General features: G+C 36.7%; 2 protein-coding genes and 1 pseudogene across 7 annotated transcripts in view; all 3 read right to left on the bottom strand.

Annotated features, from left to right (window-relative positions):
- Window positions 1-667: 667 nt before the first annotated feature.
- On the bottom strand, window positions 668-8,235 carry LOC132152368 (serine/threonine-protein kinase 24-like). The gene is given in 11 exon segments (XM_059561132.1): window positions 668-1,031; window positions 1,117-1,247; window positions 1,441-1,518; window positions 2,623-2,752; window positions 2,840-2,982; window positions 3,620-3,805; window positions 4,227-4,384; window positions 4,498-4,606; window positions 5,156-5,212; window positions 6,566-6,796; window positions 8,122-8,235. Coding segments are annotated over 11 exon segments (1,287 nt in total). The 5' UTR covers window positions 8,167-8,235; the 3' UTR covers window positions 668-1,012.
- A 2,180-nt stretch (window positions 8,236-10,415) lies between these two features.
- Window positions 10,416-18,681, bottom strand: LOC132152566 (solute carrier family 15 member 1-like; annotated as a pseudogene).
- Window positions 18,682-20,179: 1,498 nt separating this feature from the next.
- zmp:0000001200 (dedicator of cytokinesis protein 9) overlaps window positions 20,180-23,885 on the bottom strand; it is a 64,246-nt gene continuing 60,540 nt past the window's right edge. For all 6 annotated transcript variants that reach the window (XM_059561481.1, XM_059561480.1, XM_059561478.1 and 3 more), the window contains 4 exons: window positions 23,101-23,291; window positions 22,918-23,018; window positions 21,515-21,653; window positions 20,180-20,557 (listed from right to left, as the gene is read on the bottom strand). In XM_059561481.1, coding sequence (XP_059417464.1) covers window positions 20,432-20,557; window positions 21,515-21,653; window positions 22,918-23,018; window positions 23,101-23,291 — 557 coding nt within the window. In that variant the 3' untranslated portion in view covers window positions 20,180-20,431. The remainder of the gene's footprint in view (window positions 20,558-21,514; window positions 21,654-22,917; window positions 23,019-23,100; window positions 23,292-23,885) is intronic.

The raw sequence follows: 23,885 nt of genomic DNA on the forward strand, positions 1-23,885 counted from the left end.
ACGGTTGTTTAGATTGGTATAACTGTTACACTTTCATTTGCATTCTGGGCAAACTGACTTTGAGCAGCAGATTTAAAGACGCAGGTGCTTCCTGAAAAGAGTGATGATAGCGGTGATCACTTGGAGTTGTTCATTAGTCTCAACTGAACTTTAGCACAGATTTATAGTCCTATAAACCCATATGCTCTACTGTTACGTAACATTAAAATGTTGTTATCATCTAGGAGCAAACAGAAGTGCTGTAACTCAGGATCATTGGAGATACAGGAAGGATAACAAAATAGTTTACAGCTAAATGAAGCATATAATGGATTTTACACGCAATGGGATTGAGGGACCATTTAAAGCTCATGTGTGTTATATTATGATGTTGAAACACTTTCTGTTCTGGCTAATACAGAATCAACTACCGGTAAGTCAATTGTATCGGCTACATTGTCTCAACCAATGGCATCAGTTTGGGACTATGTTTGTCAAGCAATTTCTATTTTTGCAATTCTGCTTGCTAGTTGTTTAGAAATTACACACTTCAGCTTTAATATTCCCTTTGTTGTACCATAATTAATATGAACGAGTTAAACGTTCCTATAGAAAAAAAAAAAAAAAATAGTACAGGTCCTAAAAAAAAAGACATTTAAAAGTAATACGAATGTTAAGGACTAAAAAAAAAAAAAAAAATGTTTTAATAGTATTTTTTGTTAACTAAGAGCAATGCTAGCTAATACACATGGACCCCTTGAGATCATTATTTGTAGCTTTTCATTCATGTCGCTGAGCTTTGAGGCATCTAAACTGAAAATAATAAATAATTATAAAATTAAAAAACTTTTTCTTCCAGGAATTACTGGAAACCTTTATGGGGTCCTTAAATCCAGTTCACATTTAACACTTATGTACAGACAGCAGGCAAATTAGATTATAAATGACAATTACAATCCCACCTTAATAAAACAAAAGAAAAAACATAATGCAGACACAGAAAGAGTCTTCATGCAGAAAGTCAGTGAGTCAGTCAGTGCTGAGACGAAAACCTGTTAGGCAGAAAACACACATCAGACTCTCACCAACTCACACGTGATGGCCAGTGCAGGCGGGGAGCTGTGAATATCCCTTTACCTCGTTAACCTCTGAACAACTCCTGTCACCATAGAGTCAGTGATCCCAGGACATGTCTCTTCAGCCAGGAGCATGGCCCGCTTCAGCTCCCCTAACACCGCTGGCTTATAAACATCTTGCTTCTGATTCAGCTGACAGAAAAACAAACACATCCAATGTGACAATGTGATTGACACTGGATACATACAGAACTGTTAGTTCAGTGTGCACTGATATTCATTTACCTGATCATTTGCAAACTGCTAAGTTCAACTCTAGATAAACATCAACACATTCACATAGCACACACACAAGTTGGAAGGATCATCGGAATCAAATTCTTACCTCTGCAAACAGTGGTGATATAATCGAGGACTTGGACTCTTTGCTCTTGGACGGAGGCTTCTTTTCACTGTCTGGAACCTAAACAATGAGCAGTTAGATGTGAAAGTATGATGTATACATGTATCAATATCACTACATGAGTTAAAATCTGTGCTTAAATGCAGCATAAACTAATATTTGCTCGATGATTTTATTTAATCTGGTTGTGTTTGGGGGATTTTTGAAGTCAGTTCCACTCCAATTCACAAGGTGTCCTAACTGCAGGTGTAGACAAATACTTTAACTATCAACATGATCCACTGAGCTTGTTCCCAGTGGCTACTGGACTCCACCACGGTAGTCCTTTGCCCCTGCTCCTCTTTGTGATATCCATTGTGATATATTTGTGGATGATGTTCCCCGATGGCCATTTTGGGCTGTGGCCTGTGACACAGCACTTACTGGGGCAGTTTGTAACAGATTGAGAAGCTGTGGGATGAGGGTCAGCACCCCCAAATCGGAGGCTTTAGTTCTCAGTTGGAAAAAGGTTGATTTCTCATATTGTGTAGGGAGTGATCGGGAACTGAGCCCAAAGGCGAAGCTCTTGGTTTACCAGTCAATTTACATTCTGAACCTTACCTACGGTAAAGACATTTATGTAATGACTGAAAGAATGAGCAGGTGCAAGGGGTTCAAATGAGTGTCTGGGCTAAATGCCAAGAAGCTCTGACATCCCATATACTTTGTTGTAGAGCTACTACTCCTCCAAAAGCCAGTTGATGTGTTAGGATGCTTCCTAGACACCTCCCAATGAAGGTGTTTCAGGCACGTCCAATTCCTGAGGAGACCTCCATACTTGGAAGGCCTGGAAATACCTTTGGATGCCCCATAAGGAGCTATGAAAGGAAAAGTATATATTGGTAGCCCAACATAGTCTGCAGCTACTGCGACCTGGTCCTGTATAAGCAAAAGAATATATGGGTGTAAGTGTAATGGAGGCCAGGTGTAGGTGCTGTGCAGGTAAACCTCACTCCTCTAATCTCAAGAGGCACACTAGTGACTGACGTTTGTAGCTGCAGTCTTTAGCCTTCTTGTTAGCGCGCCCACCTCCCACGCCAGAGACACTCGGAACAAAAAAAAAAAAAGTGTTGTGGTGCAAACCCAGAGGGGAACATGTTAATGCTGTCTTTCGAATAAAAACACCTGCTTTTATGTTTATTTATTTTTTTGAAACTGGCATATCTGATTTCTTACCTCTTGGACTCTATTTCCTATGACAGTGCCGAAGATCCAGTCATCATCCACAGACTCTCCAGATGCTTCACCGTCATCTCTGAAGACATACACACACATTTTTTCAGTGAATAAATAATTTGAATATTAATATATCTAAATGTGCCAATGTTTGTTTTGCAATTACGATTCTGAATCGGAGCTGGACTCATCGCGGGACTGTTTTGCTTTCCATCTCTTGTACTTGTCGATAAGATCCATCAGGAATGATGTCTTCTTAGCATACCGAGTGATAAATTTGTGTTTCAAAAGCTCTTTAGCTGTTGGCCTCTGGCAGAGACAATGCAAATAATATGTATTTGAATTATACATGTCTATACATGAGGGGTGGACAGCACTGTCCCCAAGAGCCATTCAAGTGTCAAATTAGTCCAACCCTGCTACACAGTATACCCATGCAGAAATCCAAAGACTATTTTACAATGTTACTAAAATCCAGCTTGGCAGGCCACTGCTCTGCAGAGTTTAGCTACAACCCAAGTCAAAGACACCTATCAGGTATGTCCAGTTCTGCTGCTGGAGTGTCACCTTCCAACAGAACTTATATTGCATTCAAGCCATATTGTAATTACCGTAATTCCGGAGATGACAACATGGGACATTCTAATTGGAGCTGTTCACGTCCTCGGACTCGGGATTATGCTTTTCTATGGCAACACTATCAATGCCTAAACAGAGCCTGCAGTGGTCAGATGGTACAGGGGTAACGTGGGACAAGTCATAGCTTTCAGAAAACTCCCAGATCACAAATTGTAATTATGAGTTCTATGAGGACGTGAGTGCTTTTTCAAGTTGTAATTATGGGAATTCCAATATGACATGAACACATGAACACACCTTTAGCTCCAGTACTAACTAAACACACCTGGAACCAGCTAATCCCTGAAATCTTCCAGGTAGCACTTACAAAGTTGGGGTCTTTATTGAGACAGGCATCCACAAACTCTTTGAGAACTTTGTTGTTGCTTCCCTCTAGTGTGGGTGAGTTTTCCTTGGGGATGAGAAATAACACCTTCATGGGGTGAAGTTCAGAGTGGGGTGGCTCTCCTTTTGCTAGCTCAATTGCAGTTATGCCCAATGACCAGATATCTGCCTGCAATACACACACACACACACACACCTGAGTGACCTATTGTACATTTGCTAAAATGTGCAATGTGCAGCTAAAATGTGTGAAAACAAATATCATTGCTCTGGATGAGAACTGATGGTATACAACAGACTCTGGATAATAACTTTAAACAGAGCAAGATGTTTTCTAAAGATCAATAGGCCTATACAAAGACATACAGTTTATGGAAACAGAGTGGCTAAAGCAGGGCTTGCTAACACTCCACCTGGGAACTTTCCCTTTTGCAGTGTTTTAGATTCAACTAATCAAGGTTTTAATGATTACTAGAAAATAACAGTCAGATGTGTTGGAGCAGGGCTGGCTACCCTGGGTCTAAATACTAACCCATACCAGGCTATGATTAAAACTTTGGTTCATGAATTACACACTGAACGGATCTGACCTTTGAGTCATACTCTGACTGTTTTATGACCTCTGGTGCCATCCAAAATGGAGTGCCCACAAACGTGTTCCTCTTCATCTGTGTGTCTGTGAGCTGCCCGGCCACACCAAAATCAGCTAGCTTCACTTGACCCTTCTCTGACAACAGGACGTTAGCAGCTAGAGAAAACACAAACACAGATTAAAAATGTTGATTTGAGCTATCGGAACAGAAGTGCCACCTTGAAATGCTGGATATCATTTAAAGATTTCAATGGTAGAAAATTGTGTACCTTTAATATCTCTGTGAATTTTCTTTTTGGAGTGAAGATAATCCAGACCCTTCAGGATCTCTCTGAGGATGGTGGCAATGTGGGACTCGTCAAGAGCTCCAGGTCCCAGCTGTAGATTAAATTACTTTTGTTAGGGGCCCTTAACAAACGTATAGGATTCTAAACCTTTGGAAAAACACAGCTATAATTATATACTACGTAACTATAATAGCTACACAAATTCCTCATTTTTTTATTGGTAACATTGGTAACCACTTCACTCCTGTGTCTCCAGGACAGGTTTGAGAAGCACTGGCCTAAATTACTTGTAGTCCTCTTAGAGCAAGGTTGCTCATTCCTGTTTCTGCTGTTTCAGTTTCAACTCTGCTCCAACACACCTGTTTGTAGTTATTATGTGTTCCCAAATATCTTAAATAGCTGGTTCATGATCAGGGATTTTGATTAGGGTTGAAGCTAAAGTTACATCTACAGGAACAGGACTAAGCACACATACCCTAGAAATGTGTTATTGTAACGTCCATAACCAAAATGTATCATAATGAACATTTACACTGTTTAACAGCAGCTTGCAGAAATATGTCATTTTTGTGGCTTTTCTTTTACAACCAGAAATATAGACTGTACTGTTCAATAAAATTAAGGCAATTAAAATTCTTACCAAATCCAGAGCAGAACCCCCTCCTAAATATTCCATGATGATCCACAGTTTTGTGTCCTGCAAGAGATGTCCAGTCATGTAAGATCTGTTTGGACTGGCATATTTAAACTTATCTTGTTTAAAAAGCAGCATTCATTTAAAAAATATCTAAAACCATGCATCAATCCTGTGAAATTTCCAAATTTTATTTGGAATGTCACTAATCCATTCAGATGTTCCCATCAGCTGTAAAGCAGAAGTAGCCAAACGTGCTCCCGACAAACGACTTTTCTGCAGTTACATTCCTTCTCCAGCACACCTGATTGTTATTTTCAAGTGATCATGAACACCTTGTTCTGGTTCATGTGTTTTAAGTCTTCTACACACAGCATGGTTTTAACAATCCTATAAGATCACTGCAAATCACACTGTATGACGTGCATGCAGACTGTATGCTGATGACACCTTGACTCGTAGGCTATAACGCAAGTTACTATAGAATAATAAAACCACATCAGCATGCACTGGTGGTAAACAAAAGGAGCACTACAAATCACAGTTTACATCTGCCAAACTGTGACATGGCGCTAAAACATGTAACTGCTTACATCTAGCTCTAAGCAGTTTTATGTTTTAGCGCCATATCGCGTTGATTTCAAGTCGCATTTTTATTGGCTGGTCAGTAAACGTGGGTCGTAGCAGCAAACACTGTGTGATGATCATGCTGAATTTCTGACACTGTCAGAAAATGATTGTAGGCTGTCTTTGGTCGCAAGTCTGCGACAACGGTCAGCTTTGAACCTCTCTCACTGTAAGACATAAGACCACCATTTAGGAGCCATGGTTGCTGAAATCACTAAAATTGTTTCACGATGGCAATCTTTCATCTGGGACAGTTGAAAATTGTGCAGTGTGTCTCTGGCTTTACTAGGGTTGGAGTTGAATGGTAGGCCTTCAGGAGCATGGTTAGCTTCTCCGGTGGTAAATGGTATCAGATCACAAAAGCAATTGGACAATTAACATATGGGACACACTCTCACAACCTTGGGCAATCCTCTGTGAGAGCTCTCTAGGCATTTTATGGTGAAATTGACCTATTTAGAGCTATTTTAATCCACAGAAGGCCTATTCACACTAAGGTATTTGCACTTGGTCACTTACGGTGTATTTACTGATTGGTTAACTATTCAGTCGTGAAAAAACTATTGCAAAAGTCCTCCAAAACACATTCAAGACTTTAACCACCACAGGAGAGATTAGGCCAAGTATTAGTGCATCTCATTGGTTAAGCCACATATATAAACTCTACTTTTCAAAAAGAAAACATTATCAGCATACAAAAGTTTGGACCCCTGCTATATCCAAACATCATATAGCATATAGAATATTTAAACATTAAACAGCTTCAGGGAAGTGATGCAATGGCCTCACCTTCAGATAAGAACCATAGTATTTAGTGATAAAGGGGCTGTCACACTGGCTGAGGACTGTAATCTCCTGTTGGATGTCTTCCACCTCATCTTCAGCTTCCTCCAGATCAATGATTTTTATAGCAACCACCTGTTGCGTGCGATTGTCAATGCCTTTAAAGACCTCTCCGAACGATCCTTTACCAATCCTGTCAAGCTTGGTGAATAGCTTCTCCGGGTCAACTTTTAAGTTCTATAAAAGAAAGGGAAAAAATAAGTATTGCATTTAGTTGTAGTTTGAAACAATTCAAATGATTTATTAGAAATGCTGAATCTTTCAAGTTGCGGTTCTTTGTGCTTTGTGGAAGCTTTGCATTAAAAAAATAATGTAGTATCTAATGTGGCTAATAGCTTTGTAATAAGAAGGATAATGTTCAGCTGGTTCTTATCACATAATAAATCCCTTTGAGTTGAGGTCGTGGTCAGCATTTTGGGGTTTATTAATAACCGTCTGAAGGTAGATTACATAGCAATTCTAGTCAGTTCAACTTGCTTCACTTGAGCACAAGGTCTCATCTGCACATACACCATCTCTAGAAATACACCTGATTAGGAATTCATTGATATGTCTGATTTTTGTCTATGTTTCAATGGCTGTTTGAAGGATTCTCAAAATTTCTATTAGATATTAAGAAATGCACTATAGGTTTATACAAAGGTTGAACATAAGGTTTACATTTACCAGATGTTTGTGAAATCACAATGTAATCCAAGTAAGGCATAGCAAATCTCACAAGTTACTGGAAAGTGACAGGTGTGTTCTGCAGTCCCAAAGGCATTATTGCATACCCGAACACTTTAACTAGTTTCATTGATCAGAAACTTTCACCTAACCTGATATTCTCTTACATACACTTATATATCCTTGCTGAACCCTTAATTGCTCCCTGGCACTGCAGCAAAAATGGCTGCTGTGTGTGTGTGTTTGTGTTCACTACTCACTGCTGTGTGTGTGTCCTTGGATGGGGTAAATAAATAGCACAAAATTAAAGAGCTCAAATTCCGAGCATGGGTTACCATACTTGGTCTCACGTCATGGCACTCATTCACTCAAGTTAATGTTTTGACAGTAAATAAATTTCAACACAAAGCAATGACAAGCACATTATGACTCTATAAATGTTAAAGCAGCATTTACTGAATCAGAACAGATACACTAACTAGCTAATCTAATCTCTCACACGTCATTTACAATAACCACAGTCACAGCCTTTCCACTAACGTTGGCACTTTGGTCTTCAGATGTTATGTGATCACCTCTTGGGTGTTATCCTGAAATTATACCGAAATTACAAACTTTTACAGTGGCAAAACTCAATGAAATTAATATACTTATAGAACATTTCTGCTAGTAAAGTAATTTTCAATGCCATTTTTCACAAATACTAACTTCACTCACTAAATACATAAATCTGCTTTTCAAATATTCCCCAGTTTTTCTGACACCAGGACCATGCTGTCAACAACCAACAATAACCAGAAAACACTCGTTCACACACAAAAACACACATTCAGTACCTTTGTTCCTATAGTGTCCATGTCTATGGCTGCTGCTTCTTGCATATGCTGTTCCCACTCATGTGTTAGTCAATCCATCAGGACTCTTTATCATGAGGGTGTAACGGGGCGGTGACGCAGCGCTCTCTACCACAGCAACAGGGTCAAAGAGCAGACGGCCTCTCCTAGTGTTTATGAATACAGACTAAATACAATTAATTCCACAAAACTGAACAATAAAGAACGTGATTTAAAACCCATGGGAAAGATGAGTCTGATCCAAAAAGTGATTTCCGTCATGAGTATCACTATAATCACATTTATTAATACATATTCTTCCCTTATATTGTTCCAAGACTGTATTATTTACTTTAGTGAAACACAAAATATAATTTTTTTAAATTGTTGGGTATTTTGTTGGGTGAATTGTAGGGTATATTTGTCACACAGGAGGATATGGTTGATAAAATCAATGAGGAAATTTGACCCACAATGCTAAGGTTACATTACATTTATTTTTGGAGAAATGCCCATAGCATTGCCCAATCACTGTTTAGGACTAACACAGACTGAACACCTCTGCTGGCCACACTAACACCAGTCTTACTTACCTTCAGTCAGTTACCAGAGAGACCCACTTTTACAACAGCTGGGCTTTCAAAATTATTTTCTCTTTAGGGATTTCAATATTTTGCTCAATAAATGTTCTAAATCATAAACCAAACCAAACAGTTCTTAGATTAATCACAAACGCATTTAGAAACTTTTAAAGCATTTTTATTTTGTGTTTTATTTACATTAATCACCAGTAGGACAGTACACAAATGTGTGGGCTGAAAGCCTTCTTCAGTGTGTTAAACAACTCAATCCCTTCACCCACTTTTTAAATCATTAATTACATTGACTTCATCATTTATTAACCAATCTTCAATCTCTGAAAACACACGTACTCCATTTAAATGCTGGACAATTTCCAGTTGCATACAACACAAACCTTCACATCCACCAATAAATTGTGTAACATACCCATGGCTAGAATATGAATTACATACATGATCCCATATTTATCACAATTATACAGTTAGACAGTTTGGATCTATAAACTTGAATCTCTGGCTTCAAGCGGTATGAATGAGGAATTAGATCTTTCTGTTTTCCTTTAATGAATTATAATTAGTCGAATCAGTCTTAAATATTTTGTGGCGTATACCTTGAGCATTTACAGTGTGAATATTTGTTGGTGGATTTCTCTTCAGGATTATTGGTAGTGTAGTTGCTGATCATGAATTCAATCTTAAACTTAAATTGAAATCACATGGCATTAGTGGCTTCTACAAAAGCATAGTGTGTATGAGGGGTCGCCAACCTTGCTTCTGGAGAGCCTTCCTGCAGTTTCAGTTTCAACCCCAATAAAAAAACTTCATTATCAAATAGCACTAAAGGCCTCGATTGGCTTGTTCATGTGTGTTTAATTGGGATTGGAACTGAACTCTGCAGGATATCTTTGCTGTACATTAAACTTTCAGAACTGACTGTTGTGTGCTCTATTGAAGTGCAGGTGTTGAGATAAGCTGATCACAGCAAGACAATCTTTAAAATGCATCAGTACTCATATGTACTGCCTCTGGGTTTAGCCATGAAGTCAGTTTGTATTTCAGCCCACAAAGCTAATTCAGCATGGGTTTATGTTTGGCAAATTGGACACCCATTTGGTCATTTATAACATCCATCTTGGATGAATCTTTTTTTATCATTATTTTTTTCTCCACTGAGATTGTTGCAATGCATTACGAGATTACATTCTGCTTTACTGCTACTTAAACTCAAAAGGCTCAAGACCATTGCGTTCAAGTCCTCCTGGGAAGTTCGTACGCACGAGGTGGGAAGTCGTGCTTACGACGGCATGTGCGTTCACGTCACTTTCGTCGGAGCAAGATGACGGAGTACTTTCTCTTAATTAATAACACAAAAACACAGTGTTCTTAAACTCTTGTTCTAGAAAATGAAGAACAAAGAAATGTGCATTAGGTATACTTCGTTTTTTAACGTTTTAAATTAATTTATGAAGCCACTGCCAACTTTATTGTTACAAGTTGCATAGTTATATTATAATGCCATCATATTATGCGTCGTCGATTAACTTACTTCACTGTAAATAGAAAAGCCTGACAATATCACAGCTAAATACCTTTAAGTATTGTGTATTAAAGAAAATCCCGAGCTCCCCACTGGTATTTACGATATTGTGGTGGCGTTCATGTGCATTCAACTCGTAAATACGATCTATACGAGATGACTTGAATGCACCAAGAGTCCATCTGCTCATACATCATAAAAAATTTTCATGCTACATCTGATTCACTTAGCGGGGTTTTACAGCCAACGGTCACACTGAATTAAACATGATGGATGCAAACATGTCTGTTTACCGTTTGTAATAAATATGGAACTAAAGGGTAGATATTAACATATTCCAACATAATCTAATCTTCACAAATCTTATATCTTAGTTTGTTTGACCTCCTGATCATTTTTCTGGCCTTCATCTTTTTCCTCCATTTCTAGTGTCTCTTTCTCCTTCTCTGGCTCGAGCCCTTGTTCTTTCCTGATCTGGGCCTCGATCTCCGCTGGGTCTATGTAGAAGTAGAAATAAGCCATGATGGAGAAGATGATGCTCACAGCCACTAGCAGCGATGCTAACAGCACGTACTCTGCCCACTGTGGGAGAGAACACAGAGAGTCATGAAAGGAATGTTTCACATAAGAATAAAAATTCTGTCATTTAGTTTGTTCCCAGCCTATATGGGAATATTCCTACAGCCTGGCTGAATATGTGTGGTGTGTCATGAGCTCATGTGCAGCACCTGTTTGGGAAGTTTTCCCAGCTCTGCAAGATTCAGCACAATGATGTTTCCCACGGCGTTAGTACACAACCAGCCTGCAGCACTGACTTCATATTCTTTGGAGCCTGAAGATATGGAAACACAGCTGTTGAGAAGGAAGCGTTCAGAGAATTATCCCTGGATATCAAATGCCAAATTAAATATTCCAGTGTAGAATGCACTATTAATATCACATGTTATTTGCTAAGACTAGGTTTAGTGATATTGTCAATAACATTAAGCCATTTAATTCCAATTTATTCCCAGACATGAAAATATCCAAATGATGTGTCATTAGTAACCATTTGAAATATATATATATTTAAAATATTATTTATTTATTTTATAATTATTATTTATTTTGGACACTGATAATTTTTTTTTTTTAATTTTTTTTGTACAACATCATTATTGTACATTTTTTGTAACATTTGAATTATTAATTTAGTGCAATATTTTGTCACTGAAACATTTTATTGTCATTTTCACTAGCAACTGCAATTCGATTTATATTGTAAATCTAAGTTCACTGTTATCCCACTCACTATTGTGACCATCAGCATGTTTACTCATTCTATGAGCAAACTCAACAAAACTAAATATATGTGAATGCATATGTTTAAACTACACATCTTAAAGATCATGTGTACCAAAAATCTTTGTAATATATTTATGTTAAGACACTTTACTAGCCTTTAGTTTTGGAGCTTTGATGCAGCCATCATCTTCTCAAGGTGCAAACAGGAAGTAAACTGCTCTGGTCATGTGACAATTTGCACTAATCACGTGAAACTGCACATATTTAATTGAGACCCTTTATTTTTTACCTATTTTTAGGAAGTACACTAAAACATCAGTCAGTAAGGTTTTTAGAGCTTCATAAATTAAACCTTTTTTACGGTCGCTATGGTGACCGGTGGGTTTAAACGGGTTAAAGAAAATTAATTTTATAAATACTTGATATCTATCCTTGTACAGCCCATTTGTAAACAGTTTTAGAAAATAATAGTGATAACTATTAAACCTTGTAATTAGTATATTCATCTAATTACAGTATGTAAAAGGACCATTTTTTTTCTTCTTCTTTGTAATACATCCTCAGTGCTGGTGATGTGAGCGGTGAAGTGTGCTTCTGTTGTGACTGAGAACATGACCTCTCCTGTGGTAATGAGGAAGTACTGAGGAATCTCCCATTTCAAGAAAAGAACAAAAAAGGTTGACTGGATTATGAAAAGTGCATCATAAAGATGCATTTAGGTTATGCATTTTTAGTCCTGCATGTGCCAACAAAGCAACTGCTATTGAGATGAATTGGAATGCTGACAGTTTTTCCTTTTCAATAATCCCTTTCACTTTGATCTAATTCTAGTTTTGGACATCCCAGGACATATTATGCAGCAAAGACCATGTATTTTAGCATGTAAGACACTATTATCCAATCAGCAGTTGGGACCAAGACTTTCCATTTCACTAGCTATCTTAAAGAACTGACAGAACATTTGATATCTCTGCTTGAACTAACAGTTTAGAAAATAATAAGTGCTGTTAGTTCAAACAGTGTAATTATTAAATTCATATGAATACAATGTATTAGTAAAACGTTATTAGAGAGTAAGTAGAGTCAATTTTTTCATGCACTAATGTAACTTTGATAAAAAAACTATTAACAACTTGTTAACATATATAACATAACATAACATAATATAACTGTTAACATAACATATATATATAATAATAACTATTAAACATCAATAAAAAATAAAAAAAATCGGAGAAACTGCCTCACTTCCCTTGAGAAACCAGTGTGTAGTTTGAAGTGGCTGATGGTTCAATGCAATCCAAGTTAGTGATGTTCAGATCAGCTGTCCAGACATTCACAAACCTGTGTGACATGAAATCATTCAGGGATTGGTTGATTTTAAGGAGCAGATAAGCCAGTTTTAAAGTCTTACCTAATGGAATTCTTTCCTTCTTTTGGTTTGGACTTGACGTCTTCTTGCTGGAGGAAAAAAGAAGGTTCAGTGTCACCCTCACTGTTATATTTGTCACTTTTATATTTGAACAGTAATGTTTTTAACAGGTCATGAACTTCTGGGAAAATCCCATAGACTTACACTGACAACCAATGATTCTGGAGTGGGCTCTTTTTGACTTGGGCCAATATAAGCCCCAATATACTTCAAGCTAAATCAAAGATTGAACACATGGGATGTCAATTCGAACAAAATCTGGTCGAAACAAAAGGGTTTGTAGATTATTTTGGTGGTTTGAAACAGAATGCCACTACAAATGTTCTGCAAAACTTTGTGTCAGCCTTTGATTTACATTTACACATTTAGCTGACGCTTTTATCCAAAGCGACTTACAATTGCTATATATGTCAGAGGTCACACGCCTCTGGAGCAACTAGGGGTTAAGTGTCTTGCTCAGGGACACATTGGTGTCTCACAGTGGATTCGAACCCGGGTCTCTCACGCCAATGGCATGTGTTTTATCCACTGCGCCAACACCACCCCTGGTGATCTGCCATTTATATAAACAGATAAAAATGCACTCTAAATCTTTCCAGGTTGTTTCCATTTGTTCACTCAGTCAATCAAGTGCAGATGTGAGTAACATCATGAACACACTGGACTGCAAAATCGTAGAGCTGGTGCAAACATCTCCACATCTCTATGATCAGATGCTTTCTTAACTGCTCTTTTCTCTTTTCATATGTGTATTTGTTGTGATAATGGGCACTCACACTAGACTTTGAGCATGCAAAATATCAGTCATGATAAGATTTAACACATTTTGCATATTTGTCTTAAATTGGTAAATTAGTTTTTATACATTTTAGCTTGGTGGACACTCACCAGATACATAACGGTTGGGTCAGAGGGGATGATCAGGGTCTGGCTTCCCCCCTTGATAAAACTGAAAGCTTTAGTGGTCACAGGGTTTGTGTTCAATGTGAGCATTCACTGTGATGTCCTGATGGTCAAGTGTCATGTAATCTGCATTGCTTTATAAAAACAAACATCTCAGTGAGGTTCTGTTAGGCTACAAGCAGCGTGAAGTATGTGTGTTTGAATGTGTGTTGTACCTCAAATGAGTCTATCAGAAGATGTTCGTTGGGTGAGATGGTCACATTCAATGTTTTGTTGTATATGTTTACCACCTTTAGCTGGCTCTCAGAGGATGAAGGGAAATTTGGCAATGTTTTCTGATTAGAAAAGTGAACTGTGGGGTTCACAGTCTGACAGAGAGAAATGAAATTATTACTTTTAATCATGATGCATTAAACTGATCACAAACGACAACAAAATACATTTATAATGCTACAAAAGATTACTAATTTAAATAATTGCTGCTCTTTTCTTCAAAGATTCCTGAAAAATCTGTATAATGGTTTCCAGAGAAATATGAAGCGGCACAATTGTTGTCAACATTGATGATCATAAGAAATGTTTCTTGAGCAGCAAATCACCATTTAATATGATTTCTGAAGGGTCATGTGACTTTGAAGACTGGAGTAATGATGCTGAAAATACAGCTTTGATCACAGGAATAAATTACATTTTAAGAAATGAAATTAAAATAGTTAACAGTTATTTTAAATTGTAATAATATTTAACAATGTTGCAGTATTTTCAATCAAATAAATGCAGCCTTACAGCCATCTTACAGACACTAAACGTTTAAATGGTAGTGTAAATATGAGATAAGTCCACATTGTTTTGTGTATAGGTATTATAGTCTTAGATCATTATAATCAAAAGCAAGATAAATAACTCACTTACAAAAGCTCTGATAACAATACTCTCAGTTGAGGAGTTAACTTACCTGCATCTGGTCTGGCTGCAAGATGAATGCTCCCTGCAGAGGAGCAATTGACATCGAATTTAATCAAGACATACATTTCAAATGATATTTCATAAACCCTGGGCCTAGTTTAGCTAATTATGACTACTCAAACATAAAGCGAGTCACTGCTGATTAACTCGGTTTAGAGCAGTTAACGGAAATCAAGACACATACGAAGTCTCTGCTCATGGTGGTGGCTTGAAGAGTCCAGCGGGAGCCCTGGACACAGTCAACAGACACAAACTGTTACTAAACACTAGCCCACCCAACAGACCACGGTCCATATAAGAGGGGAGAAATGACAGATATTTACCTTCTAATCAAACCGGGTCCAAAACATGGGCAGAGGGATGTAGAGGAACAACACTTTCAACACCATCTTTATCTGAGCGATAAGAAGTTTCTGTAGAAGACAGAGGATAGAGCTAGAGTGTGTGTGTGTATCTTGTATTTCCTGTTATGGAGAACAAACGTCCTCACAAGGATAGTCCCCATGAGGAAGCAAGCTTATAAACCGAATGTAGATTTTTGGAAAATGTAAAAATGGAGAAGGTTTTGTGCGAGGGGCAGGTTTAGGGGAAGGTGAGATGAGAGTAAGGAGATAGAAAATACAGTTTGTGCATACAAAAATCATTACACCTATGGAGAGTCCCCAAAAGACATGGAAACCAGTGTGTGTGTACCCACTTAACCATGTTTTAATGGGGGGAATTTTTTCCCAGAAATTGCAAACAGGATAAAAATAAATAAAGAAAATAAAATAATTAACTTAAACCTTTTTTTAATTTAAGCAAGTTGACGAATCAAAAGATTTTCTTTTTTTTTTCTTTTTTTTCTTTAAAATAACTAAAACAAAATAAATTAAAATACTAATAAAAATAAATACATAAATAATAAAACGATACAGGCATACAAAAAAAAAAAAATCACAACAAAATTGCTCAAATTAAAATGAAAACAGAAAATATAAACATTAAATCAAATTCAAATTATTTACAAAAACTACAATAACATACTAATGACAATAAAAACACACCAGATCTGAGATCAAGTGTCAATGACGCTGATTAAAATTTTGGTGTATTTCTCAGACAAAGAAATTATATCACTTGTAATAAACAGTAGAACACAAATCATATAGACTGCTTTCTTTATAGTTCTTTTTATTCTCTACACTAAAAAGAACCCTCTACTCTACACTAGGACACGGTAAGAAGCCTGTAACAGATCTAAACAACTGGTTTTGAAATATTCCTTTAAATTAGATGTTTGATTATTGAGTATCGCGACTCACTCCTGTGCATTTACACACGGACCACGTTTCCTTCTGGATCTGTTTTGATATACATGCCACTGCCAGAGATCAACACCACTGTAACACACAACACACATCCGAATCACATACACAGATCAGTGTGTTTGCATGTGTGTGTACAATTTGTGCAAGTCAGGAGAACTCAGTTTTACCCAGAGATACGACCATGAGACCCCAAAAGCCTGAGGATAACACTGAGCTGCACACATGGAGGAGAGCCGTTAGTCAGGGAGGGAGGAGTGAAAAGTATAATGGAAATGTGCGTGTTTATGTGCGTACCTCTCAGATCAGGTGTAATGTGTGTGGAAAGAAGACTTCCTGCATTGATGCACGAATAAAACACTGAGAAAAGCGTGTTGAGCTGACGACTCTGTAAGGATCAAAACACTACAACAAGCTATTAGTCAGAAAGGCTAAGAAGATGCTGTAAGCTTACGAAGGGGTTGGGAAGTATCGTACCTGATGTTCCTGAAACTGATCGCCACCAAATGCAGCAACACACAGTTTAATACCCCCAGTGCCCAGAGCAATGGGGACCAAACCCAGCATGGACAGAGCGCTGAAAGAGGAACACACTTTATAGATTGAGTTCTATCAAGGCTGTTTAGTGTAGTTCCATGGAAAGAGTTCAAAAATGACAACTCCGTCTCCTTTTAATAGCATTTTAATAATAAGAAAGGAGGATTAGTCTTGGCGGACTAGATCTGCTATGTTTGTGCTACTGGCATGAGTGAATCTTTTTTCTAAAATAATCAAATTTACAGGTATTTTGAAACATGGTGCTGCTGCAAGGTAAAGAAGAAAGAACCCTGTACTAACAGATCTAGACAGGTGGTGCTGGGGAGGAGGAGGGCTAACGCAAATTATCCCTGATCCACAGTACTGACGTGGATTAGATCAAGATTGAAGTGAAAAGAGTTGAGTAGACAGGAAAAGGAGATCAACTGGCTGTGTTGTCATTGGGCTTCTCAGAAGAGTTTCATCACTGACCTAATAGACTTTAGTCAGAGTTAATGCTGTATTTAATTTAACATGTTAAACAGAAGTTTAGAAGCTATTGTTAAAAATCTATTTCTTTGTGAAGAATTTTGTGTATCTGGGTCTAAAAAAGAACATATATAAAAAAACTGTACACTGTTTTTTATGTTTATTAACATACTTAAGCATAATTATATTATTAATTTTATGAATTGATACTGCATTTAAAGTTAATATAATTTAAATGTCTTAAATTGCAAATTCATCATTACAAATGTGTAATTACAAATATATTTAAATACATGGCATACATTTTAATAGAAATGCATTAATGCGTATATTAGTTTAGTTCTATTTTAACAATAATTTATATAGTAATTTATTGACAGTTAAAAAAATATTCAAGTAAGGTAATATTAACTAAAATTTGCCAAATAACTACACTATTTAGCACCCTGAATATGAAAACAACTATTTTTAGACAAGAACACATCAACTCGCTTGATTTATTTACATAGTTTTTTTAGAAGGTCATTGATAGGAATAATTTTCAGATTTTTATATACTTTATGCTTCAAACCCAATTATGTAATTTGTCTTTTATCTTGGAGCTGGTTGGTTTGGTTCAAATTAATTTTGTGTCTCAATTAAGAAATTTGGCATATTTGTAAACTGTCTTAGAGAAACCAGTCCTTGACAGTTTATAAAACTTGCCATTAGTCAAACAGTTTCAAAAATATGCATGAATATTTCTCCACGTAGCCTGTAATTACTAATTGACCCCATACAGTATATTCAGAGTACAATATCCAAAGGTCTACAAAACCTGGGACAGATGGACACCATGGTGGTTTCTGTCCTGTGGGAGTCACTGCACAACTGTGTGATTGAAAACACTGATATTGTTTGATTATACTGTCACATCTACTAGGATTCTGATGACTGACACTTGCTGCTACAACATTTCATCACACATGTACTACTTACATTCACACAATATTTTGCATGGCTTTTCTTTATTGAGAGACAAAAATGCATTGGATTGGATACTCAGCAGTCTGTATCAAAAAACACAAACATGCAATACATAAGCTATAAACATTTGGAAGCACATTATCATATCGCATAATAATTGTAATGTAAACAATGACAGACATTTACTTGATGCCAAAACACTTGTATTTTATATATTTGTATTGCATATGTTGTAATACTGTTATTTCTCTGTGCATTTTTTTTGTGCTTTTGTTGCTAGACTAATATCTGTCTACAATGGATAAAAAAGATCAGGATTGAAAGAAAAAACAAAACAATATAATGGCATTATTCAAGATGCAAGGAGCATTATTTAATCCGGAGTACATTCATGGCAAATTTACATTGCTTTTAGGAACAATTTTGTTTCCAATCTATAATAATAATACACACAGACACATTCTGACGTGGCAAAATAAATGTTTTTTTAAACTGAAATACCTTAATCTTTGCTGGTTAACAAAAACATGTAGCTAACATATATTATTTCATTAATCTTACCTTTTTCTTAGCCTCATCCATCTTTTCGTCTGTGAGAAGTCGCATTTTTAGTTCACATTCAAAATCACACCAATAATAATGATACTTTCTGTGCATGTTAATGGTTTACACACACACACAAGGTCCTCACCTGGCATCCTGGCAGCAGGAGTGTGTGTGGATACCTGTGTGAGAACAGACCGGACCAAGGCAGGACGTCGGAGTAAGAGCAGCTGGAACAGGTGTGTGTGTGTGTGTCTTATTAAACTGGACTGTGGCCTGTCTGCTGTATGACATTAACAAGAGCAAGACTGATAGAAAATACTCGGGTCCATAGGATGAAAACACCAGTACACACTGTATTTCTACACAGTTTATAGTGGATTATAGTGGATTACAGAAGAAGCAACACTAAATCAATTCAGATCTTCACATAAAAAGACAAAAAATTAAAATAATAATAAAATAACATAAAAAATAAAGATGTCAAAACAAAAAAGACAAAAAACGAAAAGACAAAAAACAAACAAAAAAAGACAATAAATAAGACAAAACCAAACAAGACAAAACTTAAAATTAAAGACAAGACAAAACCAAAGCGAAACCAAATTAAGACAAGATAAAACTAAAACAAAAAAATAAGACAAAACCAAAAATAAAGCACAAGACAAAAAAAAAAAACTAAACACAAAAACAAAGTGTAACAAAAATAAGACAAGACAAAACAATAAAACTAAATAAAAAAAATAAAATAAAATAAGACAAAACCAAACAAGGCAAAACTAAAAAATAATGCAAAAGACGAAAAAAAAAAACAAGACTAAAAATAAGACAAAAAAATGCACAAGACAAAATTAAAAAAACTAAAGGCAAAAATAAGACAAAACAAAGAAAATAGAAAGCAAAACAAGAAACTAAACAAGCCAAAATAAACAACAGAAACAAAAAGGCAAAACACAACAAACAAGAGACAAACAACATACAAAAGACAAGATAAAACACTATTATATAAAAATTTAAAAAAAAAACAGAGTGTGTTTGAGAATTGTGAGATTTTATTCAAAGATTTTTTATTCATTAGGGACATTATCAGTTTAAACACAGCAGAGCCGAGACTGTTAAATACAGATACAAACATTATCACATTCAGCTGTCCCACAATATAAAAATATTTCATAACTGATTATTAGCATAATGTTGAACATTAGCACTTGTTTCTAAACAAGCTCTGCCGCACCTCCAGTGTATCACATGCAGTGAAAGTGCTGACCTCATCACACAATGCCACACCCACGACACATGGATCACAAACAACATCTTCAGCCTGATGCGTCACGTGTCTCTCAGACAGCGAGTCAGCAGAGCTAGTAGACTTCGGTCTAGCATTCAAAAACTGAAAGATCTGAGCTTCAACAAGTTAGACAACATGAAGAAATAAAAGATATATATTAGCAGAGGATGCAGCCATTGCAGTCAGAGCTGTAAGCACACGTTAGATGTTACACGTTACACTCGCATCATTTTCAGACCCATTTTCCCCTTTTCTCCTCAAACACTATTTCCTCTGCTCTCTTTATAAAACTGGCGCAATGGCCAAAAATAAAATACATGCTTTTGATTAAGTCTCCACAGGAAACAGTAGGTGAAATCCCCTGGATGAGGCAGAAAACATTCAGATCTCCTCCCGAGAAACTGCCCTCGGCTCTCCTTCATGATATCAAGGAGAGTTGTAGGGCGGGTGGAGGTGTGAAATGAAAGGTGAAAGGTCATAAGGTCACTGCAGGGGTCAGTTTCACACCACTGAGGAGGAGTTTGGCAGGCCCTGGATAGTGGAGGCAGTGGGTGTCCCGCTGATGGCATTGAAGATGTGCAGTGAATCGGGCAGAGGACCGCGCATCCCATCATCTCCTGGACTGATCTGGAGAGATGGAGGAGGAAGAGGAGAACGATCAGGAATCATCAGCAGAAATCCGCATGGAATCTGACCAGGTCTTTGCACAAACAAACAATTCAATAATTTAAAAAAACAAGAAGAAAAAAACAAGACAAAACAAAACACGAGAAAACTAAAAACAGAATAACGATAACAAAAAACAAGACAAGAAAAAACAAAACATGAGAAAAAAACAAAACAAAAAAAACATGAAACTAAATAAAAACGAGACAAAACAAAACATGAGAAAACTAAAAACAGAATAACAATTTAAAAAAAAAACATAAAATGCAATAAAAACAAGACAAAGCAGAACAACATCAACACCAAACCAAATCTAACAGTTCTTCCTATTATTTTCAATGATCATGGCATCAAATCTACAGAAATGTGCGTTCATGTAGTGTTTGAATTGACCTTTCACTAAACTTTACAGACCAATCCTACCAGTAACTGTTATCAGCCATATTATCTCATATGATTCATGATCCATGTGCAGTTTGTTGTGAAAATACCCTTACTTATTATTAAATTAAATACTATTATTTACAAAATTATGGAGAAGCAAAAGTGCACCAGGTAACATCAAACACTTACAGACATCGTTTAGGTTGCGGTTGCATGATCTCACAACACGAAAAGAGAGCTTTTACACAATTCAAAATACACATGTTTGAGTTTTTAGACTCAGACTATCTATGAAACTATCTTTTTAATGGAGATGAGAGAATGCAGAAAGCATTATTTTAATTATTTAATAGCATATACAGTATAAAGCATTGAATGACAAGAATGCTTCAGCTGTAGGAAATAATTTACCATTCAGTCTGACCGTGAAAGCAAAATGGAAAAGGAAAAAAGGAGAGATTAAAGAAGAAAAATAGAAAATTGAACAAAGACGTAAAGTACCAGAGGTTTAAGATCAGTGTGTTTGTGTCTTACAGGCTCGTTCATAATGATGGACAGATCTTTGGTGAGATCTCTGTAGTTGGCCTTCATCTCGTCATGATACTCCTGCTGATCTTCTTTAATCAGACGCTCATTCACACCTAATCCAAGACCACACGCCTCCACAAACTGCCTGCAAAGCACCACGCAAACACACACTGTCTCAGATTTCTATTTCAATACCAGTCATTGTTTGCACACACATAAACTGTTCCAGTACATTTCTTGACAAAATCATATAGTGAAGGAAACAGAGTACACAGAGCTGTAAAGCTGCCAAAAGTGGCTAATTTAGAAAAAAAAAGCTCAAATATGAGATAAGATTTATTTAAATAAAATAAAAAAGCATAATTCAGTGCAAGCATAACTCCAATGTTTACATAATAGTGTTTTTTTGTGTTATTTCAATAGGATCTTTCATAATTTCTAATCTCATAGCTGTTTTGAAGTTTATCTGTAGTTCAGTGTGAGCTCATTATTATTGCATCACATATAGGATCTGTCTGTTTTTGAAAAGAAGTCTCTTTCGTTTATTTAAACAAAAACAGCGAAACAGTAAAACTGTGAAATATTATCACAATTTAAATTACTGTTCTCTATTTCAATACGTTAAACTATAATGAAAACAGGCTTATTTTTGTGGAAACAGGTGATAATTTCTTTCAGGATTCTTTAATAAAGTTCAAAAGAACAGCATTTATTTGAATTAGAAAACCTCAGTAACATTATAAATGTTTATACTGTCGCTTTTGATCAATTTGATGCATCACTGCTGAATAAAACTATGAATTAAAAAACTGTTTATATATATATATATATATATATATATATATATATATATATATATATATATATATATACGGTACAGACCAAAAGTTTGGACACCTTCTCATTCAAAGAGTTTTCTTTATTTTCATGATTATGATAATTGTAGAGTCACACTGAAGGCATCAAAGACTATTTGACCAAGAAGGAGAGTGATGGGGTGCTGCGCCAGATGACCTGGCCTCCACAGTCACCGGACCTGAACCCAATCCAGATGGTTTAGGGGTGAGCTGGACCGCAGACAGAAGGCAAAAGGGCCAACAAGTGCTAAGCATCTCTCGGGGAACTCCTTCAAGACTGTTGGAAGACCATTTCAGGTGACTACCTCTTGAAGCTCATCAAGAGAACGCCAAGAGTGTGCAAAGCCGTAATCAAAGCAAAAGGTGGCTACTTTGAAGAACCTAGAATATGACATATTTCCAGTTGTTTCACACTTTTTAGTTATGTATATAATTCCAAACTTTTGGTCTGTACTGTATACAGTATATATATATATATATATCTTTATATGCAATGTTGTTTATAATAGTTTTAGTTGAAGTACTGCTCAGAGACTGAAGTGTGTGTTTTACCGGAAAACTTCTTTCAGCTGTTTGACTTTGTTGTCTGGGTATTTCTTAGTGCTGGCGTCATCCAGGAAAGCCCTGGCATAGGCAAGAGGGCCAGCGTTTACCTAAAGAGAAGATAAAAGTCAGATTACAGACTTAATAAAACTTAACTCGTGTGTGTGTGTGTGTGTGTGTGTGTGTGTGTACCTGCACGCTGATGCTGCCCTGTAGTTTGAGCTGCAGCTGGATCATGTCCACATCGCTGCAGGAACACAGCTGTCTGATCTCCAGCACCTTCTTACTCATCTCATCAATGGCCACCTCAATGGGGTTCAAATCCACATGGTGCTGATACATCACCGCGATCCGCTTCTTCACGTACGGGAAACAGTGCATGGCTGACACATGAAGAGAAACAACGGATGATTTACTAGTGAACTCTAACCAAGAATAAAGTTATTATTATTATTTTTAGTTAGGGTGGTAAAAGCTAATGCATTACAAATGCACACATTTTTTTGGTGTATGAAAGGTTAAATGAAAAGCGCTTTTAAAAATCCTGAACGTTGAACAGTTTGAATATGATTATCTCTCTTATATTAGAGCCCAGCTCTGCTCGCTTTGGACATACACATGAGGTGCATCATGAGATGCTTTAAAGCGGTCTTGACATACGCTGAGACATAGAGACCGTCCGGATGTGCTCTGTGAAGATAACAGCTGGACTTTGTGATTGGGAGGATCAAATATCTGTCGCACAGATGGGGAAATGATTCAGCGGACACTCTTGATTTTTATCACGGGACTGATACGTGTCATACTGAATCTCTATGGTCAGTATGTAGTGTGTAAAGGCCCGTTCACACCAAGAAGATAACTATAAAGACAACTGAATCTGCCGCTTTAAATTCTGGAGCTCAGAATAGCAGGATTAATTCTGATTGGCTGTCAATGTTTTTACTGTTCATCAGCTGAAAAAAAAACAATCGTTC

This window comes from Carassius carassius, chromosome 11 (genome assembly GCF_963082965.1).
Source record: "Carassius carassius chromosome 11, fCarCar2.1, whole genome shotgun sequence".
NCBI lineage: Eukaryota > Metazoa > Chordata > Actinopteri > Cypriniformes > Cyprinidae > Carassius > Carassius carassius.